General features: G+C 36.2%; 1 protein-coding gene across 1 annotated transcript in view; it reads left to right on the top strand.

The window, feature by feature from the left end:
* The first annotated feature begins 5,103 nt into the window (after positions 1-5,103).
* The window catches only part of LOC583013 (neurogenic locus notch homolog protein 2), a 51,523-nt gene continuing 29,549 nt past the window's right edge, over positions 5,104-27,077 (top strand). Inside the window, exons 1-18 of the mRNA XM_030984792.1 lie at positions 5,104-5,583; positions 14,346-14,471; positions 14,985-15,112; positions 15,866-16,097; positions 16,660-16,737; positions 17,569-17,682; positions 18,256-18,369; positions 19,018-19,131; positions 19,710-19,823; positions 20,439-20,552; positions 21,020-21,133; positions 21,886-21,996; positions 22,741-22,866; positions 23,391-23,504; positions 23,899-24,012; positions 24,781-24,894; positions 25,386-25,499; positions 26,120-26,233. Of these exons, the coding sequence (XP_030840652.1) occupies positions 5,508-5,583; positions 14,346-14,471; positions 14,985-15,112; positions 15,866-16,097; positions 16,660-16,737; positions 17,569-17,682; positions 18,256-18,369; positions 19,018-19,131; positions 19,710-19,823; positions 20,439-20,552; positions 21,020-21,133; positions 21,886-21,996; positions 22,741-22,866; positions 23,391-23,504; positions 23,899-24,012; positions 24,781-24,894; positions 25,386-25,499; positions 26,120-26,233 (2,131 nt within the window). The 5' untranslated portion in view covers positions 5,104-5,507. The remainder of the gene's footprint in view (positions 5,584-14,345; positions 14,472-14,984; positions 15,113-15,865; positions 16,098-16,659; positions 16,738-17,568; positions 17,683-18,255; positions 18,370-19,017; positions 19,132-19,709; positions 19,824-20,438; positions 20,553-21,019; positions 21,134-21,885; positions 21,997-22,740; positions 22,867-23,390; positions 23,505-23,898; positions 24,013-24,780; positions 24,895-25,385; positions 25,500-26,119; positions 26,234-27,077) is intronic.

Raw genomic sequence — 27,077 nt, 5'->3', positions numbered from 1 at the left:
GCCTATATGTGTTAACACTCTAATTTTCTTGGTCATACACTTGTTCACGCTTTGGGAAGGGTGTATTCGCAATGTCAACATCATGAGGTGTTCCAAATCATATATGTGAACATATCGTGTGTGACGCTTTGTTGTCACATTAGGTTTGGTTGTGTGTTAATTTTGTGTGACAATGTGTTCACAGTACGCTATTCTACTTGCACCATGTTTGGGAGTTTGTTCATACTTCACACTGTGTTTTTGATACCGTGTTCACATTGTATTTGAGATTATTTTTTTGATGGCAGAGTAAAATAGGGTGCTATTTTTTAGTCACAACGTTAAAGAAATTCTGCACGGAGGTGGGTTTGTCATTTGCACATTTGTTTTAAGTGCTGAGTAGCCTCTTAAACGACACTTTGATGATATTTCTTTCTTATTTGTCTAATTTTATATATAACAAGCTTAACGTGAACTTAAATAACACCGCATTTACATTCTTAATTTCAGAAGCAAGTGTATTAGGATATAAGAACATTTATACATAACTGAAAGTAGATTTATGCCCCTAAAACATTGTACAATTTGTTAATTTGTTTGATGAAATTTGAACTTTCATATAAGCATTAACACCATGCTTTATTCAGTAGTAATAATAATGTAATGATGTACTTGTTGCTACAGCCTAATAAAAATCCTCTTATTTGAATTTACTTCCTTGATAGTTTCATTATGGCAAGTACTACAACAGATCGTGTCAGATAAGAATGAAGATACTACTTGGAATATTAGAGTTAAATCCTATCTGCGGAATTATTCTTTTAAATGAGTACCACCATGCAAAATGCCGTGCGGCATAATTTGTTTTCTTCCATCAGATTAATCAGCATTTTAATTCATGTATAGCTTCATTATGTCTAAGTTGTCCTATGATGAAAAAGCTTTCATCATATTTTTTGCGTAGTATGGTATGGGGATAGTTAGTCAGGATATTGATTTGCGACGAAACTGGAAAAAATGGCAATTATGTGCATCTCTCGTTTTTATGATGAGTTCGAATTCTTCTTTTTCTGTTTTCTCTTTCTCAAATGAGAAATCACTGCATTTTTATCACTTCGCTTAATTGAATCTGCACGTTTGTAAATAAAATGGACTTTCACTGAATAATGTGAAAAAATTTAATATGATACATACTCTATTGCACATCAAATAATGATGGCTAACCTAAAACCGTAATATGGGAACTAAAATTGATTTGTTAATGAATTCATTTTTCTTCTTTTAAAAAAATTATTGGTGGGTAAATAGAATCATTTGGATTAATTCGAAAATTAGATTGAGAGGTTGCTGAACAATTTCATCTTGTCTTTGTTAAAACTGAAATATGACATGTCTTTCAATATATTCTGCAAAGTTGGCTATGCCTTGTGTATAATTTGACTGGCAAAATTGAAGTAAGAAATGAAGTGAAAATAATTTGAAGTCTTTCGTTCATGTATATTAAATATATGTTTTTGAAAAACGTGCATTCTAATCAGTCTTCTTTATAAATACTAAGGTGTACGTTACAAATCTTGAATATCATTTCAATATATACAGACAGCTTAATTTTAAAGTGTCTTCTAAATTATGCTAAACGATGTAAATGTTTCAAAGCTACAAATCTACTTTAAATAAAACAAATTTCTATGGATTTTAAGATACCATGACTTGTTCAAATGTTTTTATTTCGGTTTGGTCAAATAGAACAAAGAGGTACTTGCATTTTCGTCATATTCGCTCGTTGTTCAGGCTATTTGTTCCAAACAGTAAAGCCTGCGCATGAGGTTCACCGCGAAATCATTTAGGCAATGGGCTGGAGCAGGGCAAAGTCAGTGTCTATCACTGGCGTGATCCCCACGCCATTGTCTAGCACAAAATTGTTTGGAACCAGAAACCATGGTAAATTGGCCAGTATGACGTCACACTACGGTACTCTTAAAGAAACGCGCACTGCAGAAAAGGTGGAGGGGGTATAGAGTAGTGTCCCTTTATAGTGTCCCTTTATAGAACTAGTATAGACGGTTACGGGGAAAGGGGCGAGGCGATAAATGGGGTCATGAGTTCTTATTTCAATCCTATTCACCGAAAAACAGGCTGAGAGATAGAGAAAGTACAAGTGAGAGAGAGAGAGAGAGAGAGATAGGCAAGTAAATAGACAGATAAACAGAGAAGCGGGAGGAGAGGAGGGGTATTCATCAGATTGAAAACTGAGACTCTTTAAAATGAAAAGCTATTATGAATACATAATCACAAGTATATAGAGAGATTTGGTGATAATAATAAACAAGAAAGAAGCCAGAGATAACAAATAATGATAGTAGATGCAGAATATATCTGAATCAAAACATGAAAAGGTACACTGACCTTGCTAATTTCATGCGCGCTCGAATCCATTGAAATCATTCTGTACGCAGTATTCTTTCGTAAGCATTCACGTCAGGAGGGGGTATCGATTCTGTCCTATGAATTACGCTGAATGACATCACTAGCATTGTACCCTTCATTCCAAGTGTTTGATCGTGAAATAGAAAAGATGCAGTTTAAATAGCCATAGAATATGTCCACTGAGACTTTGTAGTATATGTATAATTACCACCAGGTATTATCAATCTGGCCTTCCATCTATTATTCGATTATACAACACTCCGACGCGCAGTACTCGTTCTGTTTAGATTGCTGGTACATTTTATTTGTTTTTATATTTATTTATTTGGCCATTATGACAAACACACTTTTGTATCAATCTGAAAATTGCTAAAGAATATATAATACCTTGCTAAGAAAACCTTCCTTAAAAAAAAGAAAAAAGAAAAAATGAATTTGACCTTGAATTGTTATCTATAAACCTTTGCAATTCAATACAATATCCCGGTTATAATATAAGCCGATATGTTTTGCATTATACAATAGACCGGTTTACTAACATATTCAAATTTCATGCATATTTTTCAAACAAAGGTTGTTCTTGACAACATGAAAGCCTACCAGTGGATTGCCCGAAATAGTAACAAGTTATATATGCAGACTGGGCCCGTTTCTCGAAACCGTCATAAGTCTAACTTCTAAATTGGACAACCCATTGAAGGAAACCCGTGTTATAAGATTAACACGCGTTTCTATGGGATTTCTACAAACTTAGACTTATGACGGTTTCGAGAAACGGACCACCGGATTCCAAGTTTTGTAGTGCATTCATTAATAACAGGTAAATGGAATAACTAGTCACTATGTCCCTAGGAAAGAAACATCCATACATGTGAATATGTTTAATAGAAAGTCTGTCTATACTTGTGTTTTAAGTACAAATGTTGGCACTCCACGCAGAAGGGTAAAAATCGTTCTTAATAAAGGTGCACTTCGTTTTGGAGTTGAAACCACTCGAAATATTGGAATATCAAAATGTATTGGTTCGGATTATTCAAAATAAAGTGGATTACATCACTTTCAGTTAGGATTTCAACTCTTACAATGAGTAAAAGATAAGAAAAAATATATAAAAAGACTCTTCAAAAAGTGGATTCTCACTCCATTTCATTAAAAGACACTGGTGTAGGAAACAATAAATATTTAAGCTTTGTTGGTGCGAGACAAAATGAGCGAACATGTAATGATATGTTTCCCCATTATTAGTGAAAATAATAAAGTTCAGCTCCTGTCTCACAAATAATCGCGTTTCCCTGCTGTAACAAAATACACAGTGTGTGTGTGCGTGTGTGTTGTAATGGTTTTTGTCCAGACGTTTATCAATCAGATATGATTATTTACGTCTGAGGACCGACCTTTACCTTCACCACTGATCCGAAAGAAGTGACCTGTTTCGGACCTGGGTCCAATTAGAATCAGTTTGTAGGCGAAGAAAAGGACCAACTCATATTCGAACAAAGATTTATAAAATCAGCATTATCTTATTTTACTTTTTACACGAAAACAACAATGATGTAATTAATGCTGATTATGGAGACTGGATCGAGTTGTCCCGAAGTATCGATTCTGTATTGCGTTTAGGCCTGCTGGTGTTTGCTGTTATATGATGATCTCAGCCCTACTAATCCGACGCATAACAATTACCTCTTCGGCTCGAACTTCCAGCATTCTTGTTCTCAACTTAACACACCCTTCTTTCCTATTGTGTACAACAATCCGCTCCCCGAGCTCATTACAATATGAATGGATAAAGCAAGTATGTCCTTTGGTATTGTGCGCTGAACTACGTCCGAACCGCCATCGAACCGCCAGGCTTCATGGGTAAAGGGTGGAGTCCTTTGCTCAACCAATTCATCAGCGGCGCACATCAATAAAATAGGAAATCTATTTCTTTTTATTTATGCAACGAGGTGCGGGCACTGATCAGTTTGGATTGGCGTAGATCGTGTAAGGAATCAAATATTTTGCGAAGTTTATAACCGTTAAAAAATACATACAAATATAAAAGATAATACCAGAGAGAGGGAGAGAGGGGGCGATGACATATATGGAAACGGAGATCGATAGAAAAATACAGACATAGGCTCCTGAGACTTGGGGAGACTTGTACAGAGAGAGAGAGAGAGAGAGAGAGAGGGGGGGGGGCTAGTTTTTGTTTCTTTTAAAGGGGGTTGGAAATTTAAATATCATGATTATCGGAGAGACATATGTAAATTTGAAGGGAAAATGAAAAACATGAAGAAAGATAAATTCGGGGAGAAGGCGGGATAAGTATTATGCAGATACAAAAATTGAAAGCAAAGAAGTGGATGCCGTATATATTTTAGCATTTACCTACATTAGAAATTCACCTGTACAAAGGGCGAATGTTATAATGACGACCAAACGAAAGCAACAGAAACAAAGAGAAAGTGGTCGAAATCCAAGACAAAGACAATATCGTAAACAACTATTAAAAAAAAAATCTATAATATAAAACAAAAGAATAAGAGTTCACTTTGAAATGAAAACATCTTACATCAAAATACGCCATGAATATTATTTTTTTCCAGGGAGCTTTTACTTTCCATTTGCTACCGAGCTTTGGGATGGTTTGTTGGGCTTCCATCGCTTCAGTAAGCTTGAATGGCTCGCAGTGAACAATTGCTTCGAGGACGTTATTATTGCAGACTAAACCGAAACGTGCAGTACATCGCTACAACACACTGACAAGCTACGAACTAAACTTTCAAATAGCGTCTTACATAATGGTGGATAACTGCAAGATATATCATACGTTGTGTGCGTAACAGTGTAACGTTTGTTAATACTTCAACCAGAAAGAGGTTAAACTTAACTTTCTCCACTGTTCTCATCGACGACGGCAATGATTACGACATAGCCGCCATCTACAATCACCGATTTGGGTGAAAGTGAAAGTGCTCGTCGATGAAACCGGTGGTGTAATCAAGGAGATTCACGTAGCGGAATAGAGATCGCTTTTCCTGAGGGTTTTGAGACATTGACGCCGGTTCGGATGGTTTTGAAAACATTCCTATATCAAGAATAGCAGAACAGTTACAATGGAGAGTAGTTGGAACAATTTATCTTTACGAGTGTTGCTTTGGATGGTGTCATGTGGAATAGTATTCGGACAAGGTAAGTTGGATACTTGTTATTTCAATGGCTTTCCATTACATCACATTTCATAACGTATTTTTAACAATGATTCTAGTTATCATTGATGTTGAATGTTCTAACTGACTGATTGATCCAACTGATAGGAAATGTTCTGAATATGATAGAGTGAAATATTCTTCATATTGAGTGATAATCTAATATTCTTTTAACTACTAATGGTTAGCTAAGATCAATACCGCGCTCTTCATATACATGTACGTAATGTGTGCAATTCTTACATGAATTGTGTTCATGTTTTGGTACATATTTTTGTCGATGTTTTCAGTACAGTATACTTTGGATGTGGGGTCGAAAAAGTGATGTTACCATTTTAATTATATTGATTATTGGGTGTGTTTATTTTGGTATTATTAGATTTTAGTTGGATATAAAGATGTTATAAACATACAAATGGGTGTGGTGCTATGTATAATCATATGCTTTCCCAGAATCTTAGACACATTTGCATTTCATTTTTGTTTTGAAATTCTCTACAGTGATGATATATAAGAAACACACTTTTCCCTTCATTTCTAAGAATTACATTTAAACCATCACCATCGCTACCATTCATAAACCCGTTGAGTACAAGTGCATTAGTCATAAATTATAACAGCGAACGTATTGGTGGCGTTGTTCATCACCATCGACGTTTTAAATAATCATCACAATGCAATGCACCAGTCTGAATCAATATGCAAATAGATGAGAGAAAAGACGCTGCGCTTGCGGTTTAATTACCTGCCCATCTAAGACCAATATCGGGGTCAGAAATGAATACGTCAAGGCAAAATGACTATTGATTCCCAAGTTTGATCATGGAACAATCGAATGTCGATTGTTTTGTAGTTGCATCATATAAATACCATTCGGGAATATTTGGCTATAGTATGATGGGATGGTGTATAAGTTTGTCGGCTCTTTGAATAATTCAATGGTTTTATTTCATTTATCAAGGTTTTTCAGATAATGTGGTATTCAAATGGGTAACTTATTATATTGACTGACGATTCATCCGGCTTTTAAAACCTGACTGTGACGCAAGCTACATGTACATCACTCATCTGCTTAGTTTATACAGTAATAACCTTAATTGTATTCAGTAGGAAAGATGTGTTTTTTCTACTATTGATTTGGTCACAATCAATTTGAAGCCCTTATTTCGATGTTCGTTGCATATAATAACATGCCTTCAATAGATCCTACAATGCCATCAATGTTATACAACTCCAATGATATTACAAACGACTAAGCCTAAGAAATGAATGAATAACAATAAACAGAAACCTATTGATCATCTATACAATAATGAATACTCAGATATAAAATACTACGATATAAACGATGGTGATGTCCTAATGGCAATGTAATAATCACAACAAAGAGATGAAGATTATGATCATGATATACCTTAGGAGTTTTTTTTTTTTTTTATCCCTTTGAGCCTTAACTTTAGGTTTGGTTCGCTCCTAATTGTTCTACTCTTAATAAGTCAGTTCGTTTTCCACCATGATTTTGGGAAATACTCTTCAATTGTTTTATTCAATTTGCATTATTACCGATATATTTATAGATTATTGTTAGTTAGGGGGGGGGGGTTAAAATTGAATTAAAACCTTTATTATCCCGTGTAACACATCAAATCATAATAAAACTAAAGGTGATTCAAAACAAGTCGATATTTTACCCCAGAATCAAGTACTTTTTATTTGCTCCAACACATCATATCGAATACAACGCAAAAACCAGGATATTCTAGGGCACAATGTGCATACGCATTAAAAAAGATAATGAATATGTAAGAAGTAGAGAAACATTATACACGGTGTCGGATAAGAGAGAATGGGAAGATTATGGCAAATTAAATTCGTGAAAAGGGAATAAAAACATGAATTTTCTGGAATTAGCTTTAACTGCACCTGTCAGAACACATTAATTTCAGTTAATTTTCATTCCTTTGTGCGCGTGTGGCGCGCGGAATATGCTTATTATTTTTTAGAGTCAGGAGATAGGTATCTTAAATCTAAAATAAGCTCATTGTATAATTCCATATGTTCGCATTAGGCTGAAACCTCACACAGCGCACTGCAGGGAACCAAAATGTTTAGTAATTACTTAATTCACTTGCGTGAATGTGTTAAAAATGGTAGCAATAAACATGTTGGATGGTGTATATACATGTAACTCTATTAAAGATAAACTCCAGTACTGGTAAAAAAAAAATAATAATTCTCACAGAATCAAACGAAACTTACACTGAATGTTCAAGATTACAAATAAATGATATGTGCCAAACAATTTTGGAAGAAAATGTATACTGGCTGAGTAATGAGCATAGAAATACAAGGAAATCAAGGTAGTACTAGCCCCGACACCATGTGTGTTGTCCCATATATAGCTTTCTATGTGAGTGCTTGTTACTTTACCAAGACTCGGTCAAATTTATTATGATTTTGATGACTCCAGAACCTTGCAGTGCTCACCAATACTTACATGCTACATGATCAACTGTTTCTGATCCTTTCCACACCTTTTCTTTCACAATGCAATCGCATTACCAGTACTAAAGTTTATCTTTAATTTCTTGCTCTATGTTGACGGTAAATTTAAAAATTAATAATTAGCAGTAGCAAAATGAAATTCACGATGCTTATAATGAAGATCCAGGCAAAAAAAAACTGCTGAAACGAAGTATATTACTTTCCACGACACCATTTGTTTCATCATCGTTTTCTCATTTTGCTATATAAGATAAATACATAGTTTGATTTTAAAAAGAAATACATATTAATCGCTAGAAACATGACGGAGACATATTAAGTAGCGTGCTTGTTTTGTTATTAATCTATATCAAAGTTACTAATAATGAATAAATAACACTGAAGCAATCCATTGCGTGTATCATCCGTTCCACTCCCCATATCAATAACAATAATTCACCAATAACACTACCCCACGACGTGAATAACAATGGCCCTATTACTCAGGGAGTACCGAGTTTGAAAGGATGCGGTGAGGCAGGTACCATGATAGCATCCCGTTACCATAGAAACCACACATGCGACGTTCGATTGTAAGTGGTTTGGGGGTCATATATAAGCATTATTATGCTGGTTTCATGCGTGCCTCGCTATGGGCTTGTAATGCATGATAAATTATGTAATTTGGTCGTTGCATGCATACTTCTGATATCACACAAGATGCACCTGATAGAACAGTATATTTTTTTTTGAAATGGTGTAAAGAAAAGCACATGCGCAGTACAATCGCTGTTTTATGATAGATTTTATTGTAGCATTGCTACACGTCATTCATAAAGCTTTAATCAGATTCTCCAGAATAATAACACAAACCAAACGAAACCACGAACAGACAGACAGACAGAGAGAGAGAGAGAGAGAGAGAGAGAGAGAGAGAGAAGAGAGAGGGGGGTTGAATGGTTAACAGATTAAGGGATCTTTGCGTATAAATTCAGAAATAAATGAGATCCGCCTGTAAAATGAACGTAACAACAACAGCAACAATGGAAACACCACCACTACCACCACCACCGCCACCGCCAGCAACAACAACAATAACGGCAGTGGCAACAACAACAACAACAACTATTTTGTAGCTATTGCTGTATCGTTGCAGAAAGTACAACACTGTACTTATAACAACACCTTTCCATACATGATATGGGGTGAAATAATCATGAATAACGTCCAATTCCGTCATTAGTCAAAGATCATGGAAAGAAGTCATTAGATTGCCCCTTTTTTCCGGAGGGGTGGAACATAATCCCATCCGCTGCGGCTTAAATGGTGCACCCTGAAGTTATGTGTTCTTATTTTGAAATAAGTGTTGCCGTGATAAAACAAATCAACAATGGCTAGCTTTTCTGTATTTAAAAAAAGAAGAAAAAAGTTCCAAACCTGGAGGTGGGGAGGTGTCGAGGTATAGTCTTTCATTTACTTGGCTCCCTCCAAGGGTTACAGATTCGTTAAAGATTTTGGAAAGACATTACTCCACATCTTCCACTCTGCACCCAGGTGGAAATGGATACCTGGTAATCGCTTGGGTAATCATAATTACAGGGCCTTCAGGAGGAACATCAGTGAAGCTGATGAGACTCCCCAGTGGAGACAAAATTATTATTACTATTATTTACCTAAAACATCATCTAATAGAACTCTGCTTTACCTCACCTACATTGTGAAGCAACTACTAGCAACTACAAAGAGAGGAGTCCTGTCTTGGACTTAAATCCCAACTGCACTACTTATATCTACTTGCGCCCTCTATATAGCAAACAATGCCTAATCGGTGCCTGTTGGTCCCCCACGATTTCCTTTTTCTTATGTTAATTGAGAGCTGATTTGATGTGATAACCGCTTGTCAGTAACCTTGCAGGTAGGTCTACTCCCCCCTGGTCAAATTAGTGCAGACGGGCTTTAAAGTAAAGTGATGTATTCCTCAGCTTAATACTTCTCCATTTGTTTCGTTATGTTTGACATGTTTGGTTCATATTTACGACCTTAACAGAGTGACACTGCTCCTATAATCATGATAACATCATTTATAATACCGCAGTGAGAATGAAATCATAATATCAGCAATCATGATATCAGGAAATTATGATATCTTCATATTTATGATAGTGTCTTACAAACAGAAGGGTTGGGTCTCGGAATAAGACGTGGTTTATTATGCTTTCGGTCATCACCACCGAAATGAAATCAAATGTGACGTACGAATCCACTCATTCAAAATAAATGTCAATTACAACAATAAAGTTGTTATGTGTTCCAGTTTTCCGGTTTTCACAATATACCCCCGTCGTCAGGGAGTTTATGACGAAAATCTATTCGGGGAAGAAAAATATGGATGAAAAAGGCAAAGCATTCTTACAAATGAGAATGATTGATTCGTTCAGTGAAACTGTCGGGTACACATGTTACATATAATAGGGTAACTGATCATCCATGAAATAAGCGAGGACATATCAACTAAATAACAAATAATGTTCGAGTTAGCAAATATGCGTAATTTTAAGTCGCTCCTCTTGGTTCAATTCAGATTGAAAGTAGAATCCTAGTAAATGTAAACGATTATGAGCTAGTATTCTCTTCATCGTGATGTCGAAAAGAGTGTAAAGTTTGAAAAAAAATCTCAATATGACTAATAAGATTTAACAGATTTCGACCCACAATTGTTGATGTACCTTGTCTAGGTAGTCCCAGGTACCTTTCGGGGGGGGGGGGGGTTGATGAATCTTTTGAAATCATTTCACATTTTTACAATGAATTTTGAACTCCACACCTGTTCGTATGTACATAATCAACAATTCAACAATCAACAAGTTTGGTTTTGCTTGACTCGTGCTCATTATTGTTCGCCATTATGGGAAGTTGGAATTGTATCTGCCATGTCTCTTGGTTTCAATGAGTAACACACACGCCATTATTTAGTTTTCTTTATTAAAATGAAGGGTGACAAAGTAAATATTTCAATGTTGAAAAACTTGTCAAAAGGGTGAGTCTGGGAACAATAAACGATTATGAGTTAGTATTCTCATCATCGTGATTCATGATGTCGAAAACAGTGTACATGTACAGTTTGACAAAATCTCAACATGACTGATAAGATTTAACAGATTTCGACCCTCAGTTGTTGATGCACCTTGTGTAATTAGTCCAAGGTACAGTTCCTTTCAGGGGGGAGGGGGGATTTGATGAATCTGTTGAAATAATTCTATAATTGTTTACACTGAATTTTACACTATACACCTGTTCGTATGTGGATAATCAACCATTCAAACTAACAAGTTTGGTATTGCTTAACTTATGCTCATTCATTATTTGTCAAGTACTGGATATAGCTAATGATTGTCGTTTACCCTGAGTCATAAATGTACAATTATGATTAAATGAATATCAAGTATCTTTTGGAATATTTTGATCAGGTTGATTGTGACGTTTAATGGAATAGGCCCATTTGCAATAAAGAAAACAAATATATTTACCCCCCCTCCCCCTTCTCCTATTAGAAACATGATCATATGTTCTGTTCGCCATTATGTGAAGTTGGAATTGTAACTGCCATGTCTCTAGGTTCAAATGAATAACACACACGCCATTATTCAGTTTTCTTTAGCAAAGAAAACTGAATAATGGCGTGTGTGTTATTCATTTGAACCTAGAGACATGGCAGTTACAATTCCAACTTCACATAATGGCGAACAGGGGGACAAAGTAAACATTTCAATGGTTAAAAATTTGTCAAAAGGGTACGTCTGGCAACAATGAACTTAACATTTTTTTTTCAGAATCAACGAATTCAATTTATCGAAATAAACGTACATGAATTTGATTTGTAGTCGAGGGATTTAAACATGCGTTATTGTTGACGTCGTCATTTATTGTTTTTGCTGATGTTATTCGTTTGTTGGTTTTTGTTGTTGTTAAAGGGATCCGGTAACTTTGTGTCAGATTCTGAAACAAATTCTGGATTTAGCTCATGATGCAATGATAATTATAAACCTTTAGGTTAGTCAGGAACCCCATGACTTTTACAAGCCGATTGCCTGTCTGATTATCAAGATATTTATGATTGGAATTACAAATTTTGAAAACCGTTCGCCTGACGGTTTTCATAACACTACAGTCTATTGTGGAAAACGAGTATAGTAAAACCGGTCACTCAAAGATTTTTACTTTTTTGAGGCACTTCTTGATCATTTTGAAGCGCGATTTTTTTGGCCTTCAATATTACACCATATCACAGACACTGATATCACGTAGGGCCGTGTATCTCAGATTTAACATTGTTAAACGATCCATTTAATGATTTGCTCAAGAGTTGTGCACCAACCCTTGTAAATAACCCTGCTCTATCCCAGTAAAACATTGGGCTTTAATAACAATCACGGCCATCTTGACCCGAGGACCATTTCTATAACATAAACGATTTTACATCACATTTAAAGGCCCAATGCACTACTTGTAGCTACTTGCGCCCTCTATATAACAAACTATGCCTAATCGGTGACCATTGGTCCCCCATGATCCTTTTTTTCTTATGTTAACTGAGAGCTGAGTTGATGAGATAACCACCTGTCCAGTGACCTTGCAGGGCACTCTAATCCCTCCTGTAAACTATGGCAGATAAGCTTTAATACGTTTCGCCGTCTTAGGCGATTTAGATACTGAATCCATGCTTCGCTGCATATGGCGGATACTGCTCGTTCGAATGATTCATGAATATTCATGAGTTCGTTTCAAGCCATTACAAAACCACGACCATGCCTAATACAGGTTAAGTAACATAAGTAATGAAAGCAATTTTGAAAGACTACTGATAAGTATGGTTCTACATTTGTTTTAAATCCTCCTTTGGCGTGCTGTTGAGAAGGGTGATTGAGAGAATTTCTTCTTTAATCTATAATAATAATAATAATAAAGATAGATTTATTGAGCGCATAATAAACAGAAGTTTTCCTATGCGATTTACAAATTTAAAAAAAGCATGTACAAGTATATTTCTTCAGTTAAGGTTCTTTTTTAAAAGTATGCATGTATTGTAAACGTTTCAAGAATACAACGACTGGCAACACAAGATCGTGAAGGTGCAGGAGTACCATGAGCTAATGTTTCAAAAATGGAAGATAATAATAATAGTAATCTCAATTATTTTTAATGAAATTTCTTTCTTTCTTACAAATCCCTGACGGAGAGATATAACACATTGATTAAGGTATAATTAGGGTTGGTACAAGACGCAACCCCCCCCCCCTCATTTAAAAAAAATAATAATCTGCCACGGGTTCCAGGCGCTATGGACTTATCTAAAACCATTTGTAGTAAAAATCAAAAATATGAACCAGTGACTTAATGCAACAATGAAAGAGTGACATGACGAAACTGGTTCATTTTTAGGATGTATTTTACGTCAAATATTTTGCATACGTAAAAGAGAAAATTACAAATTCAAAGTCTTCATTACAAACCGTTGAGTACCGAAACTTGAAAAAATGCAAATGAGACATAAGCTTGATAACAAATAATTAACAAAAATGTATAATTCAGAGACGATTTTAGTGTCATTTCAACGACGTGTAGTAGTTATCAGTTACAGTCTGTTTGTCTTAAACTGCCATTTCTGTCTTTGTACAGAACAACTAGTCACCATAATGAAATGTGTATTACTCATTTCTTTTTGTATGAACATGTCTCCATCTGAGTAGAAATTGAACATCGCTGTTAATAAACCATGCATAAAACACCACACGCAGCATCACACGAATACAATTTGTTGTTACATCTTAGCACACGGATTTGTTTTTAGATTTGTAAAGCTACTCCCTTTCACCCCTGATCTTTGCATTGTATACCCTACAATGAAAGTCTCATCGGCAGGCTTTACTCAAGGATAACCAATATTAGCTCCCAGGATTAACACACGGGTGCTCTTTCAATGTGAGCAAAGCGAGCTTGTGGAATGAACCCTGGTAGCGCGAAAATAGAATAATGCAATGATGCGCTGGCGAATTACATAAAATGTTAATTAGCGAGTTCTGGTGGTATTTCCGAAAGGGCAAAGTTTGATTGAATGTCTAAAATATTTGCCCGTTTTTGATGTTATCTTTAACTATATGAGGTTGTGTAGCACATCTCTCCTTTGTAATATCGACATTTTCTTTTCCAAATACTTTTGAATGACGTCAATTAATTGTTTTCTTCCGTTTTCTTTCAATGCAGGGTGTAGCCCGAATCCTTGCTTGAATGGAGCCCTCTGCGTTGAGAATGACGACGGATCAGCATTCTGCCAGTGTACATACGGGCCTAACGATGTGTTCCATGGTGAATTTTGCCAGGAAAGATTAGGTAAGAATACACACAGGGGCGTCTCCTCTGGGAGGGAGGGAAGGAGGGAGGGGTTCCCAGCGTTTGAACTACAGAGGGAACACGATATAATTTCGAATATTCTCGCTCATGCCATGACATAATAATTCTGCCTAAGACTGCAACAACAAAAAAAGGAGGGGGGGGGGCATTATTACACAATCTAAAACAATCGATAAATCAGTGTCCCTTAAGTTACAAAGAAATTCACCGGCGTAAAATATCTTGAATGATAATACTTTCCGAAAGAAAGCGCATTTGAACATTCGTATGGAAATGCGTGTTATCATCGTTAATACATGTAATAATAATGATAATGATGACAATAGTGTTAGTACTTCTCCATCTTTTTCTTCGTTTTCTTCTTCTTCTTCCTTCCTTCCTTCCTTCTTCTTCTTCTTCCTCTTCCTCTTCTTCTTCTTCTTCTTCTTCTTCTCCTTATTTATAATAGTATTAGATGAATCACATGTATGTTTTGCTTGCTCTCATTAACAGGGAATGGCGATGGATGCTCACAGCACTTTTATACGAAATCAGGAACATTGACATCCCCAAATTATCCGGGTTTGTACTTGTCCAGCACGGAATGCAATCATCTCATTGGTTATCCTGGAGGGAAGAAGGTAAGTACTGCATGGTTTGTTCTTATTATATATATAGCTTTGCAATTTATCATACACGCTATATTTGAAAATTTTCAAATCAGATATCGTACTTTCTTGGTTTAAACAAACCCATTCCAGTATTTCGAAATTTGTTTGTGATAAATGCAGCTTGAGTTGAAGAATAGAGTACTCAAAATATTAAAGGTTTCTCAATTGATCAGAGCTCAATAAACAGGTGCCCCACCTCCCCCTCCCCTTCCCCCCCCCCCCCCCTCCCCCCTCCCCCTCCCCCTTACAAAAAACCCCAAACAATACGTCATAGCCCTACAAATGACAACCATCTAATATGTATTGCATCGAAGAGGGTACTATCTTCTAGGAATACAAAAGGCAATTCTTATTGCTACTTCACCTATGCCACGCGGTTATTGGTACAAGCAAGCAAATACAAGCAAGCAAAATTCCCTTCCTTAGAATACTTTCCATCGACTACTCATGAATAGAGTAAATATAAGTTGTACTGGCTTGAAATCCAGTGCAGGGGTCAATGTAGGTGTCTGTGAAAAAAAGGACAGGGCACATCTAAGTAAAAGGGCTAAAACTAATATATTTATTGGTTAAAAAAAGGGCAGCCAGGAAAGGGTTAAGACCATTGTTTTGATCATTGTCAGAACAAGTCTTGATCTTAAGGTTACCCCTTCTGGCCGCCCATAGTGCGGATTTAAACCGTGGTTCAGATCTAAAACCATCTTTACTCTTCAAACTGCCCAGGTTCGAATCGCTTTCAACGGGCACTTGGACATCGAGGCAAACAAGGATGAGCTCCTGATCGCACCAGGGCCTTTGATTAACATCGACATCGACCCTTCTTTAAGTGTTCTATTCAGCAATGACCGGATCGACTCGCCGCCCGATCTCAATTTCACCTCCGACATCATCTGGGTGAACTTCTTCACAGATAGGAATATTGAGAGGAGTGGCTTTAGTTTTTCCTGGCTCTTTGGTAAAGTCCCCTTCCCGTCATCTTTCCAAATTTACTTTTAATCATCAGATCAATTTTCAGAGGTTATTTTTAGTATATTTCGCTATTTTTGCCATCATAAAGGTATCACCGGGCATGGTTAGAGCGCCCGCCTCATGAACGGCAGGTCATGGGTTCAAATCCCGGCCGAGTCATACCAAATACTTATAACAATGGGACCTTCTGCCTTCTAGCTAGGCGTTCAGCATATTAGATTGGAGAAGGGTAGTAATAACAAATTATGTTATGCAGGGCCCGCTGGAAGAGCAGTTTCATAACTGAAGTGGCTACCCTGGGTAAATAAAACGTTATTATTATTATTATTATTATTAAGGTCTGTGTTTTGCAATATGTAGAGATTAATCTATAAAATATGATTAGTTTCGAATACCACGAATGTTAAGCATAATTAGTATAATTGTTTCAATAATTAACATTTAACCATTTTAAGGATTGCATAATGTCTAAACTATTTTTACAGAAATGTTATTTGTTGTGATCTTCATTTGTTTATTCACTTGTTTGTTTGTTTGTTTGTTTACAGACGGGGATGAGTGTATTGGTGACCCATGCAACCCGGGGCAAGCCTGCATCGATTTGGAATTTAGCTTTACCTGCGTTGGTTAGTACATTATGCATTATTAAAAAGAAAGAACATGCAATTTACTCCACTTAACCTGTCTACATTTAAACTCAGACACATGTTCGACATCCTCCTCATATCATCATCTTCTTCGTAATGCTCATTATCATCATCACCATCATCATCATCATCATCATCAAGTATTTCCCTCTTACGTGGTGCTACTTATTTCGTGCCAAGATGACACTCTCCCCCTCCACTTCTTTTTTTATTTGTACCATCACTTTGTTGTCGGAGCGATTGTTATATGCATGTTACATTCCAATTTGGTTGATATTACGATTAATAATGTAAACCCACAATCACACCTCCGAACCGACTTCACAACGATTTCCTAACCGACCGATTTGGAGTAATGTAATTGCTTCTTCTTTATCTTGTCGGTCCCGGTTGAGTGACCGGGTGATAAGCATGATTAGTTTTCCTTTCGATGACTGGACAATTAGTCACTTGTCTAGGAAAACGGTGGATAAATTGACAGAATAATTACTTATTTATTCTCATGTTGTGCTGGTTGATTTGTTCGTAGTCCGTGTTGTAAGTGCTGTTCATTATTACCTGTAGTTTAGGCGTCTACCAAACTTAAAATCTTAAAATCTCCTGTAGACTTTCTCGAGCCATGTGATTCTTCACACAATCACTATTACTGCCTGCTGCCTCGAGATCACTGAAGGGAAGATTGGTGATATTGAAAAACCAGAGTCCCTATTCACAGAACGATTGTTCCTTTTGAAAAATAACTACATGTTATGATTATCCCTATAAATTAATATGTGTCTATTTTCGCATCATTTGTTTTTTTTATTCCAGATATCAACGAATGTGCGAGCGATCCTTGTTTGAATGGTGGTACATGTGTGAATGGTGATAACTCCTTCAGTTGCCTCTGTCCCATAGGATTTAGGGGTGTCAGATGCGAAGAAAGTAAGTCAAGTCATACTTCTTCATTCCTTAGTCTCAATAATTTTACTTTTTATTTACAAAGAGTACATTGAATGAATTCATGAGGTTTTTTCATCGATTAATATTTCATTCAGAGATATAGCCAACATTAATTGTGATAGCTAAAATCTAAAATTCAATATAGACACCTTAAATATGACCATCAAATAACTGTATTTTAGAGAAGGGGGAGAAGGTATGTTTACTAAAACCCTCAGAACAACGGAAGGTGGAGCAGAATTTAAATGCATGTTAATTGTATATTTTAGATTATTTCACCATTATCCTACTAAACATTATGATCTGGAAATTTAATGGCAGAGAAACTGTCCTACCAACCCCTACCAATGCCTTATCCGCCTCCGTACACACACAAACACACGCACACACTCCTTGTTTCAGAAAGAGTTGCACATGCCATTCCTGATGATTTATATTTTCATTGCAACAACGAAAACAACAGTATGTGCAGTCCCATCAGACAGTATTCAAATATAATTCGCATGGAATGTAAATATGACTTTGTCCCTGTGTTTGCCTTCTACTCGTATCCAGTCATTGACCCGTGCCTTACTTTGCCCTGCTCCAACGGTGGAATATGTCAGTCAACCCGCCTTGACTTTACTTGTACATGCATCAATGGATGGACAGGACCGACGTGTGAAGAAGGTAATGATCATAACCCAATTATATGTAATTAAAGGTTTATTAGCGAAATTAATTGGTAAACCTAACCAAATAGAGGGAGAAAAATTGTTGCAGAAAAAAAATCATTTTGTCAGTCTTTTAATCATCATCTAAAAATCAACATGAACAGATAAATGAGGCAGAAAGGGACATATTTTTCTTTTAGACTACAGAGATGTTTTCTAGTTATTCAAGAGAAGGCTGAATTATGATAAAGGTTAGCATAGCTGTTGAGGTTTATCAGTCTATTGTATGCTACTTTTGAAGAAAATATCAAACAAGAAATGTCCCCTCAAAAGGTTTGCTTTACAGGTGCCCTCATGGTAAAATATGACGAGGAAAAGGTAAACAATTTGAACCAAACATTAGTGCTACACTACTAGCATGTCCCCCAAAAATGTGTTGATCGCATTCGGGGACATTTGGCATGTATACCTTCAGATTGTATTAATCTTATTCTCCTAGGCCCATATTCATCAAACATTACTAAAGCTATTTGTCAAATAATTTAAAAGGTTACATAGTAGACAAGTAGGATTAGTAAGTTGTTTAATGAATATGAGCCCTGGCCCCTTATCGGTCATTTGTTTGTTTCTCACTAAACTTTATTTTCATTGACTATGTTTTCAGACTTGAATGAATGCCTGAGCGCCCCGTGTCAAAATGGTGGCACTTGTAACAATGGTCGTAACATGTACACGTGCACATGCGCACCAGGATGGACAGGGACCGACTGTGATACCGGTAAGACTGATTACTGTATACTCTTATTTCTTAGAATCTTTGATTTTGACTGTGCCTAATTTATTTATCATTCAATATGATATGATATCAGTCAATACGGTAACTGCTTTCTATTACACCAATCAAGATATATTAAGTCCACGTCTAAAATAGATCGCACAGTATTAGTAGGTCCACATCATGAAACGGGAAGAAAGAGAGATAGAGAGGGAGGAGAAGTGAGAAAAGTGCGAGAATGAGAAAGTGATAGAGTTAGTGTAAGTATGAGGACAGAGAGAGAGAGAGAGAGAGATCGGGGAGATACAAGAAAGAGAGAGGGAGGAAGGGAGGGAAATAAATTATATGTAAAAGAGAGAAAGTGATACAGGGGAAACAATCAGTAGCATCGATCGAGAGAAAAGACAGGGGAAAGAGATGTGGCGCATTTTAGACAAGTGTAATTAGGGGAAAACGAGTTAGAAACATTAGATACTGTACATTTCGAAATTGTGCATTTTTCGTAACATAAATATTTCCCCCTATATGACGCTGGATGGCAACGTATAATATATATTTGCAAATATCTTTCCCTTTGACAGAAACTCTCGAATGTTCTTCTGGCCCATGCCTGAATGGTGCTCAGTGTTTCGAGGGTACCAACGCGTATGCCTGTTTTTGTGTTCCTGGGTTTACAGGCGTAAACTGTGAGATGAGTAAGTAAACATATGTCAACTTAATATTTCGTCTTTAAATTGTCCTTTCATTTGGACTTTACAAACTAGTAACTGTGTAATTCCAAGCAAAGTCTGAAATCTAGAAAAATAGAGCTAGCCCTGGATGCGTTTCCATTGATGTGTGCCTTCCTGTCTGTCTGGCTGTCACTATCTGTCTCTGTCTCTGTCTCCGTGCAACCCTTTCCTCTCACCCCCCCCCCTCTCTCTCTCTCTCTCTCTCTCTCTATATATATATATATCTCTCTCTCTCTATCTATCTATCTCTCTTCATATATTATACCTATATCCCCTTCTTTATCCCCTTCACTTTCTCTATTTTCATCTTTCTCAAAATTTGAAAGTGGAGTGCTCTGGGTCAGGCTTTTTTTTGTTGGGGGGGGGGGGGCCGGAGTCATTTAAATGTTTAATTATCAAATTTGTTAAGCTTCATATCGTATCAACCGTCGATTTCTTCTCTATAGGGCAGGGATTAGGGGAATGGACTACACAAAAGAAAACTAGAAATGAAATGTTTTAATTTTCATAACTATATAAATGCATTGTCTATATGTTGATTCGAGATTGTGATTTTCATTTTGGTTCTCCACAACCCAGATATCGATGAATGTGCAAGCACGCCATGTATGAATGGTGGTGGATGTATTGATGATGTCAACCGGTATATTTGCTCCTGTCTGCCCGGCTACCAAGGCGTTCACTGCGAAGAGAGTAAGACCGATACATTAGATAAATTGTTTCTCTGACGTAACAATGGTTTGACTGCTGCATCTCTTAATCGTTGAGGTCAAATGGTTTATTGTCATAAATCATACTCACTTTTTAGGTTTAAAGCAATACAAATCGGAAGTGCATATTCTATCTATATGCAAATATTGTTCTCATGTTTTGCCTCGTTATACATCCACTATATATTCGGAGTTAATGTATTTGTCTAGGTATACTGAGAAATGTTGTTAATACGTTTTGTGGTTATAATAGAAGTATGACTGAGGAAGTAATTTTTCAAAGAAAGTAATTCAAAACATTATTTCCTACAGGAGTCACAGTTATTTCAGTTGTGATAAAATAATCCATTATTTCATGTTTAAAGTATCAGTGTGTTTTATTATATGATCTTACACTAATATATTTAGCTTATGGTTTTAATATATTTCTCTTGATATTTTTTTCTCCAGATATTGACGAGTGTTCTAGTAATCCTTGTCTCAATAGTGGTACATGTACTGATAGCATCAACAATTTTGTCTGCACATGCCCACCCGGGTATACAGATTCTATCTGCAGTACTGGTAAGTAGCTACTCAATGATGTTACCTTAAGGATGAATTTACGCGGAAATGTGATGTATTCGTCAGCCCTTAAGCCGGCAAACATCTAATGCGGAAATTGACAATTCTCTTTTCAGTTGATTTTTCATTGAAGAGCTGGTAACAACAAAAATGATTTAAAGACATTTTGTATTAAAAAGGAGTAGAGAGTTATCCGTATCCTCGCCTTAATGTAGTTTGTAATATACTGCCCTGACTATTTAAGTCGTGTTCTCTACTTTTGATATCAACACTCAAATGCAAAATGTCGGGAATTTTTTGACATCGCCATGTGTTTTTAAGATTTAGACATTCGTCACTTATCATCTTACCCATGATTAAGAAAATGTTGTTTATATATTAATGTTCGATGGTGATTTTTTTTTGTATTAGTATTGTTGATCTTTTATGTATTTAAATTTGGTGGCCCCTTTTTATAAGCCCTGCTTTCTCCGGAGTTACCAAACCAACATTGTGTTCTTCTAAATTCTTGATGTAACTTATTTTGATTGTATATATTTTTTGATGGTTGAACAAATAAATGACTTGAATTGAATTGAAAAGTTGAAAAGCTGATTAAAGTAAAGAAATAAATTTCCTTGATAACATTCTAGTTTTTCTTCACAAAGGGAACAGGCTTTTTGACTCACTTTTAAGTAAAGATTTTTCAAAGTACCATCAGTGGGAAAATACCTGCTTCATTTTCGTCTTCTTTTTGTCACCATTTATCGCAGAAATCAACGAGTGTGCATCAGACCCGTGTGTCAATGGACTCTGTTTAGATGAAGTCAATAGTTACTCATGTGTGTGTACCCCAGGATGGACTGGCATCAACTGTGACATTGGTATGAGGATATCGAATTTAAATCTCTCTAGATTAATGTCTCAATCTTTTGGATATCATTTATAAATTTATTTATATTTATTTATATTAAAATATTTGTAGAGGTGTTGTGGTCTAGTGGATAAGTCGTTGGACTGTGGATCACAGGGTCCGTGGTTCGAGTCCCATCACGGCACTAATGTTCTTTGGCAAGATATTAATCTACATTTGCCACTCTCCACCCAGGTGTTAAATGGCTACCGGTAGGAAGGAATTTCTTGAATGCTGTGAGCGCCGAAATCAGCTACCTAGCAGAGCCGGGGTGATAGTTGGAAAACCTTGAGCTCCATGCATGGTCGATATATGCGCTATATAAATATCAAATATTATCAAAGAAAATTTAATAATGAATCCCCTGCAGTCAAAACAAAAAAATCTGTTTTTTGTTGTTAAACGAAGTCTCAATATTATCCCAAACCCAAAACCCAATTCACGATGAGGAGGGGTTAGCATAAACTTGTGACCCACTCTTTCATGCTATCACGCTACAATCTCATAAAACGTCTAGATACACTTAAAAGCTACCTGGATGAAAGTTAAGCTGTTCTCTGGTTTTCTCTGAATAACGTGCAGTTTGCTTTCATAAATATCTCGGATTCTATGACAATGAATCGTCCCCTCTACGTTCCTTGCATTAATCCGTTGTTGTATTATACGTCCACTGGTAACATATCTTGTTTATCTCTCATTTGTTTCGCATGTACAGATATCAACGAATGTTTGCTAAATGGTGGCGCCAATCCATGTCAAAATGGAGGAACTTGTATCAATGGTCAGAATACGTACACGTGTATGTGTCGACCAGGATACACAGGAGTGAACTGTGAAGTCGGTAAGAGATTTTTGTCTTTACTTCTTCTAATCCATAAGTGATAAAAACACTTTAATCGTTCACTCATTGGGTTGTAAACTTCATTAAGCACCATAAAACTATGGGAATGATGAAAACCATAAACATAGACTAATGGCAGTGATTTAGAATTAAAAAGTATGCATAAGGGAAGAAAATATTCATGTTGAAGGTGAATGTCCAGACTTTGGGCACCAAAATGATTGTTGACCCGTGGAAAATTTATAATTAGTCGAACTTCGACACTATACCTCGCCCTATATCCAAACATAGATATGTCGTAACATACGCCTTAAATTATACATCTTAGACAAAACAAAGCTCGCCTGAATTTTTCCTCAAGAACAGAGACAACTGTGTAAGAAATTAATACTTTAATAAACTTTATACTTTAATATCCTTTACGAGACTGAAGCACACATGAAATATTATAGGTACTTTATATTTTGGTGTCAAATTTTTAAAATATGGTCACTTCGGAATATTTTATGTCTTCAACAATGTAGATATCAACGAGTGTGCCTCCAATCCTTGTTTCAACCTCGGAACCTGTATCGATGGGGTCAACTTCTACACGTGTAACTGTCAGCCCGGATTCGAAGGAACAAACTGCGGAACGGGTAAATTATGTGTTTTAAAAAAGTAACAAATTACGATTTAAAGTCGCAAGGAAATCACGTCTACAAAGTTACTCGAAGTCTTCATACTGTCCATTGAGTTTGAGCTTTTCTTTGTTTGAAGTGAATTTCAGCATAAAGATTTTTTCCTAGGGATCCTAAATTACAACTTTTTAAAATTTAATGACAGTATCCATGATACCGCAGTGCTATGTTTTGATCGGGAGAACGTTGAATATTCTCTGGAGAATGCCAAAACAGGTTTTGTGTTTTAAAATCCAACAATCCAAGAAATTTACCAAGTTGTCAAACGAAGACCATGATTTGTCTGACGTTATCCACTGATTGACAGCATCATTGACATTATTTTGAATGTTCTTTCCTTCTAATTCTGTAGATATCAACGAATGCGCTTCAAACCCCTGCTTCAATGGAGGCATCTGCACAGATGAAGTGAATAGTTTCAGATGTACGTGCCCCGTCGGGTATCAAGGAGATAGGTGCGAAAGTGGTAAGTCAGCAATAATTATATCCTATGTACAATTCTGATAGATAAGATGTATTGATACATGGCGAGAGATTGGTCGGTGGGTTGTATTTTACGTAACTACGTCCTCTCTGAGGGACTTGTTAATGAGTATAGTGCCCAACCAAATGGCACTAGTGTATCGAATAGGTTTTGAACCCGGGACATCCCGATTATGGGACCTCTACTCTTCCACTTAGCCACCTCGCCTTCTAGGTTGTGTGGTACTCTATTTCAGATGCAACTGCATACTTGCCAAATACGTTGTTTATACAGCGGAGTGTATATTTTCAGAATCAGTGAAACATGTCAGTGAAAAGTGTTTTACCAATGGGGGTGAACATGTTCCTGGACCCCTCTTTACTATTTAAATTAGCTTACGTCTTAATCAAATATTGGAAGCCCATGTGATGTCTTTTTTAGTATGGGGCTTTCGGTTAGATTATGGTTGTCACCGCTCCAGCAGGATTCAAGTTATTTAGAGCCTTGATAATTCTAGCATTAAAACTATCCTTAAAATCAAGGTGAAGATATAGATCCATATTTCTCCTAATTCAAACCTTGGTCTAATAAGATAATTTTTAAATGAGAAAATACTAAAAGATCAGACTAACTACTTTGTTGAACCAGATTTTTAACAAAAGCTTAAGCCCAGCTTCAGCTTCAGCTCTTAGTAGAATACGAGCCGAATAGTTGTATAGATATGTTGTGTGCATCAATGCTTTACTATGGCTCTGTGATCCTTTATTTCAGATACACCTGACTGCCAGCCAAATACGTGCTTAAATAATGGAGTGTGTCAGGATCTCACCAATGCATTCCAGTGCATCTGCCTGCCTGGTTGGACTGGAACAAGATGCGAGATATGTAAGTCTAAATTTGTTTATGTAGAATCTCTATAAAGTGTTTTTCATCTTTATCAAATCATTCTGTACGATCAGCTTTTCAGATCCACATCAAATTTGACATATATTTGAAAGTGCTTTCATCCTAACTACGAACAAAACATAACTTTGCTTTTCCTTTCGATCGTTGTATTATAAATTCGAAAATGAGGACATGGCCCTATGCTACCAAATGTTTCTTTTGTGATTTTTTTTATAACTACAGTCTTTCACCATTAAAAATAGTATCTCTGATATCTAATACTCTGATGATTTCTACGAAAATAGGAAAAGTCATAACGTTTTCTTTGAAAGCTTCCCCCAAATATGGACCCGAAATCATGCTGAGCTCTTTGTTAATCGTTACCGAGATTTCATCATATATTTTGATAGTATCATATATGAAAAACTAAGGAGTGAATGATGTGGTAAAGGTGACTGACTGATAGCTATTTTCTATTCATGATCTTTTAGCGGTCGATGAGTGCGCGTCGAGTCCTTGCCAACATGGTGGATCTTGCCTGGACCAACACCTAGGTTATCTCTGTGCCTGTAGCGCGGGATACATCGGCACTAACTGCGAACAAGGTATGAGGGAACATATATAATTAGATTTCATTTAAACATGTGAATACGTGCTTGTTATAAAAAAAAATTCAACAACAACAAAATTATTCATCAACAAAAAAATAAAAGAATGAGTAAACAGAGTTACAGCCTCGTTTTTTTCATTAGATATCGAATTTAGAAAAGTTTCATGCATAAAGAGGCTTATTTTCCAAAAAAGGAACCGTTATCATAATTGATGGAAAATTGATCGTGAGGCACTTTTAACTCACCATAAAATTATATTTCAATATGTAATATTTCTGTCTTCTAAATCTGTCAATTCTCTCTCTATTTTCTAATATTATGTATCTGTTTTACTTTATATTTACCCCCCCCCCTAATATCTCTGTCTCGTGGCCGTTTTCAGTATGTCTAACCACTCTTCTTCTTCTTCTTTTTCTTCTTCTTCTTCTTCTTCTTAACTGCTCTCTCCTCTTCTTTTCCTTGTGTTGTTATGTCTCTCTATCTATCTCTCTTTCTCTCTCTCTCTCTCTACCAATACCTCTCCCATTCATTGTATGTTCTGTATCATCTTTTTTCAATTCGGTTTATCCACACGACTATGACTGATATTTAATACTTTTCTTGATTCCTTACAGAAATCAATGAATGTCAGAGTGATCCTTGTCTAAATGGTGGCGCATGCGTAGATGGTATCAACATGTTTACATGTAACTGTATGCCAGGATGGGCTGGAGACATTTGTGAAGTCGGTAAGTCGACACATTCATTTACATATAGTTAAAGTTCTGGGTAGAGGTGAAAAATAATTTGTGAGCATTACTTATTCTTATTATGCAAGTGTGGAAGAACATCAGTTAAGACATGGTCCCTGAAAAGCATGGCTCTTCAAATGCCTTCATATTCTAAATATGCATGTAACATCGTAAAAATCGGGGGGCCGGCTTTTTACGCCACGCGTTCGTGTAGTCCCATATACATCTTTTTGTGCAAGTGTTTGTAACTTTACCAAGACTTGGCCAAATTTCTTATCATTTTGATGATTCCAGAACCTTGCAATACACAAAAATTCTTATATGCTAGATGATCAACCTTTTGTGGTCTGTTCCACACCGTTTCTTTCACAATGCAATCGCATGACCAGAACTCAACTTCATCTTTAAATGGAGATTTTCATTTTAGGTTATAATTCGTTACACTTTGTAACAGTTTCAAGAAATGTATTGTCTCCTAGCTTGTTGATATATGTTTTCCTTTCGTGTTTACTAGAATCCTACTTTGTAGGTAACACACACAAAAAGAAATGGGGTATTTTCGATGCCGGCTAGGTGATCGAATAATGAATGCCTTTATTCTTTATCGATTTTAATGTCAACATTTTGAGGAGGAAAATGGGTTGCTTCCCAATACAATATTGTACTTGGAAGCAGCCAGTACTCTTGAGTAATTCTTTTTGACGGATAAGTAGTGATGAAGATGTTTCATTGTACATACAATACTAAGCACCGATTTCTGTTTTTATACTGTGTTCTCGTGGATCGTGTTTGAACATTAAATATGTCATAACCTACAAAGATAAACCCTGATTTCATCACA

Source organism: Strongylocentrotus purpuratus, unplaced genomic scaffold, assembly GCF_000002235.5.
Source record: "Strongylocentrotus purpuratus isolate Spur 01 unplaced genomic scaffold, Spur_5.0 spur5_scaffold_14, whole genome shotgun sequence".
Classification (NCBI taxonomy): domain Eukaryota; kingdom Metazoa; phylum Echinodermata; class Echinoidea; order Camarodonta; family Strongylocentrotidae; genus Strongylocentrotus; species Strongylocentrotus purpuratus.
The sequence above is the reverse complement of the archived record's forward strand: the minus strand, read 5'-3'. Positions and strand labels throughout refer to the sequence as shown.